The sequence below is a fragment of the Glossina fuscipes genome, unplaced genomic scaffold, assembly GCF_014805625.2.
Source record: "Glossina fuscipes isolate IAEA_lab_2018 unplaced genomic scaffold, Yale_Gfus_2 91521, whole genome shotgun sequence".
Taxonomy (NCBI): domain Eukaryota; kingdom Metazoa; phylum Arthropoda; class Insecta; order Diptera; family Glossinidae; genus Glossina; species Glossina fuscipes.
Genome location: NW_024005030.1, coordinates 1 through 4,382, shown reverse-complemented (window position 1 = coordinate 4,382; position 4,382 = coordinate 1). Strand labels below are relative to the sequence as shown.

The 4,382-nt window shown below is 41.1% G+C and overlaps 1 protein-coding gene across 1 annotated transcript; it reads left to right on the top strand.

The window, feature by feature from the left end:
• Positions 1–1,987: 1,987 nt before the first annotated feature.
• Positions 1,988–4,300, top strand: LOC119644122 (the record flags this gene model as incomplete). Its single annotated transcript, XM_038043647.1, has 2 exons — positions 1,988–2,224; positions 3,196–4,300. A coding segment is annotated over exon 2 (755 nt), but the record flags the coding sequence as incomplete, so codon positions are not given.
• Between the last annotated feature and the right edge of the window lie 82 nt (positions 4,301–4,382).

The window sequence follows — 4,382 nt, the reverse complement described above, 5'->3', positions numbered from 1 at the left end:
AAAGGATTGTCCGCCTCAATGAAAACTGACGCATACCTATGGTATGCGCGAGAACTTCAATATTGGCGGGCTGTTGAGGTATTGCAGAACGCCGAGTTGATGCAGAAAAAACGACGGCTCGAAGAGAGCCCTGAAACCGTAGGCATCGACCTGGCTGATGCCGCCCCGTTAAAAACAAAGGCAGAAACGAACGACTCCGCTCAAGCTGATTTCGGGTCGTTCAAAGAGGAAGTCATGGAACCAATCCAGGAGGATAACGACGGACCGTCCACTTCTGCGACGGCCGCGCATGCGCTGAAAAAACAGCGGCGCGACGCGAGCCCTGAAGCTGTAGGCATCGACCTGGCTAATGCAGCCCCGTCAAAAACAAAGGCAGAAACGAACCACTGCGCACCAGTTGATTTCGGGTCGTTCAAAGAGGAAGTCATGGAATCAATCCAGGAGGATAGCGACGGGCCGTCCACTTCTGCGGCGGCCGCGCATGCGCAGAAAACACAGTGGCGCGACGCGAGCCCTGAAGCCATAGGCATCGACCTGGCTGATGCCGCCCCGTTAAAAACAACGGAAAAAACGAACGACTGCGCACCAGCTGATCTTGATGCTAAAAGGAATAAATTGGAAGGAGACCGAGGATGTAAACATATCGACAATTTAAGAAATCAGAGTCAGCTTCTCCGTGCGTCAGAGTGCTCCGCACGTCAGCTCCTCCGCACGTCAAAGTCGTCCGCACATAAGCTTCTCCGTGCGTCAAAGAACTCCGCACGTCGGCTTTTCCGTATATAAGCTTCTTCGTGCGTCAGAGTCCTCCGCATATAAGCTTCTCCGTGCATCAGAGACCTCCGCACATCAGCTTCTCCGCACGTCTGAATCCTCCGCACATAAGCTTCTCCATGCGTCAGAGTCCTCCACACATCAGCTCATCCAAATAACATACATCGTCGAATATCCTAATTGGGACGTTAAACGCAATAAATTTCTGATACAATTATATAATTTAATGCAATGCCCATTACAAAAATTTACTAATGCACATTAACGATATATCAGCGCATGTTAGAGCTAAAGTTTTTACGAATATGGCAACACAGCGTCATAATTAAAAATGCCGGAATTCCTTTTAACTTTCTTCATTTCTATAATTGGTTATATAGCATTAAAACAAACGATATTTCTTGACATCGATGTTTACAATAACATGAAATACCGTCAAGAATTACCATAATGTAGAAGGAAAGGAAGAGCCCTTTTACGAATTGTAATGACCACCGCATCAAAACGTATAAATTAAATACGCTTGCCACCCAAACGTTGAAGTGTTTAAGAAGCGCGGCAGCCAGCAGCAGAAGGTTTGTTTCCGAAAAAAGTGAAATGCGAAGTAAGAATATTTATAACATCCTTCTTTTTTTTACAGCCTGACGAAGATTTTCAGTTATTTGAAATATCGTGGTGTACTGCATGCGAAACCCAAGTGGTCCTTAACGGCCAGCATGGAAAATTAGTTTCTAACGAAGAAGACACCGACACGGATGAATATCCAAAGAAATTACCAGTAGTGGAAAATAAAGAAGATATTAACGATGAATTCCATGAATTAATTTCGAAAACAGAAAGTCCCCGTAAGCCAAGCAGAACAGAGCTTCTCATAGGTAACATCCTGTTACATCAGTCTGTACCTAAGTTCAAAACCATCATCAATGGCTCTAATGAAGATTATGGATCTAATTTTAATGTAAGTGATCCAATCCATTTGCAAACAAACCAAAAAAAATAAAGTATAATAAAAATAGTATTACGTTTTAGAGCTCCTTTGGGATCATAAAAAAGTACAAAGATAAATAATACACCTTTTTCATCAATACATTTTTTCCGTCGCGGAAGGATTACCATTACTATCTTGTACGTGTTTGAGGTATTAAAGTACATAGATCGCTTTTTGCATAACTTTCCGCACACATAAATATTTTCGTGAAAACTAAGCCGCCTAGAAACAATATTTGTGTAAACGTTACGTCTTTTTGACACACCAGCTACCCCAAAAAGTATTTGGGAAAATTCGTCAGTAAATCATTTATCTGCAGTTGCGGCGGCCGAGTCTACGAAAAAGCAAGAAATGCTTTGTTTTGAAAACCTCAGAGAGTCCACGCCCGTTACCATTGCAACAATAGAGCTCTAGACATCGTCATGCAACCGTAGGCAGCTAATGTACATCCATTTACACCAGATAGTAAGTTTATCGTCTTTATTGTAAAACTGTAATATATAAATTGGTAACGCACATTGTCTCATGGGTTTGATGGCTCACTAAGTTGGTTACTATCATTTGATAAATCGTCTTCGGTAGCCAACTCTACGTCATATTGAAAACCTGTTTTTGTTACATCGATTAACTTATTTGGTTCAAAGCATCTCAAATAAATTCTCTTATGTTTAGCATTTACGGCGGCAAGGTATAATTTACGGCACCGGACACATTCATCCTGCTGCTCTCCCAAAATTTTGAGAAATACAAAATTAAATATATTACACTGAAAAGCCGAATATTGCATATCAATTTACCTTCGTGTGTTTTCAGATGTGCTCGTAGATTGCAGGCTAAAGCAAATTTCTTGTTGCACAACTCCCAAATATGTGGCTTATCACCTGCGGGGGTAAATACGTATACGATACATTTGTCATTATTTATGTTTATCTACATACGTACATATATATCTCTATATATATAGATACAAGTGTGAACGTTTTTTAGACTGGTTTTATATTTTATGATTTCTTTTATCAAAAGAAAAGTTTGAAAACAGTTTTTCATTCACGAGTTGAGATTAATTGATTGTATTTTGCGCAATAGTTTGAATTGATTTTCTAATACATCGTCTATTTGTCTTTTTAGTGAGTAAAGGCGGCTCGTTACCTCTTGCAAGAATTTTCCAGTACTTGTTAATTTTCGAGAAAATCTTTTTTTATATATAGAGCGGAACACGTAAGCATAATTTATTTTCCGTTCCTTTACTTGCTACCCGTCAGGCATTGAGAATCTCAATAACCGATCTTTGCAATTGTTTCCAATTTAATTGGTATAAGTCGACCAAGTGGTTCATCATATATAGATAATAATTTTTATAAATTAACCTAGAATTATTTTACAATGAACGAATATATAAATTGATACATTTGTATTTTTGCATTTGTGTACTTCAGAAATATGAACAGCTCGAAGTGTGTCACAAAAATGTAACATAAGCGAATTAATGTAAACAACGACTGCACACTTTAAGGTCTGGATTATGTAACTTGCGATATTGTTGTCTGAGGTCGAATTCTAGCAAAACAGAAAAACAAAGAAACATGGTTATGCAAATACAAGTGAATGAACAATGCTATGTTAATGAGTGCAAATTCACCCAAACATGTATGTCCAAAGAAAGAATAAAATATTGAATGAAAGTGTATGTACTTAAAACCAAACTATTTATATTTAACTTAATAACAATAATAAATACCATATTTATATTTAATTTTATGTCACTCGTATATGTTTAGATTTAAATATGTCTGTTTTCAATGAAAAATTCCATTGTGTCCTCTCACGACTTCTATGGGACTACCCGAAGTTGTGGCGTCCGCGGGGTCCACAATTCGGCCTGTTCGAGGAACTGGCCGAAAAAGTAAGCCAGGAGATGGAGGAGCAAGTGTCCGCGGAAAAAGTAAAAAGCACATTAAGAGCAATCAGGAACCGTCTGGAACGACTGGATAAAGGATTGTCCGCCTCAATGAAAACTGACGCATACCTATGGTATGCGCGAGAACTTCAATATTGGCGGGCTGTTGAGGTATTGCAGAACGCCGAGTTGATGCAGAAAAAACGACGGCTCGAAGAGAGCCCTGAAACCGTAGGCATCGACCTGGCTGATGCCGCCCCGTTAAAAACAAAGGCAGAAACGAACGACTCCGCTCAAGCTGATTTCGGGTCGTTCAAAGAGGAAGTCATGGAACCAATCCAGGAGGATAACGACGGACCGTCCACTTCTGCGACGGCCGCGCATGCGCTGAAAAAACAGCGGCGCGACGCGAGCCCTGAAGCTGTAGGCATCGACCTGGCTAATGCAGCCCCGTCAAAAACAAAGGCAGAAACGAACCACTGCGCACCAGTTGATTTCGGGTCGTTCAAAGAGGAAGTCATGGAATCAATCCAGGAGGATAGCGACGGGCCGTCCACTTCTGCGGCGGCCGCGCATGCGCAGAAAACACAGTGGCGCGACGCGAGCCCTGAAGCCATAGGCATCGACCTGGCTGATGCCGCCCCGTTAAAAACAACGGAAAAAACGAACGACTGCGCACCAGCTGATCTTGATGCTAAAAGGAATAAATTGGAAGGAGACCGAGGA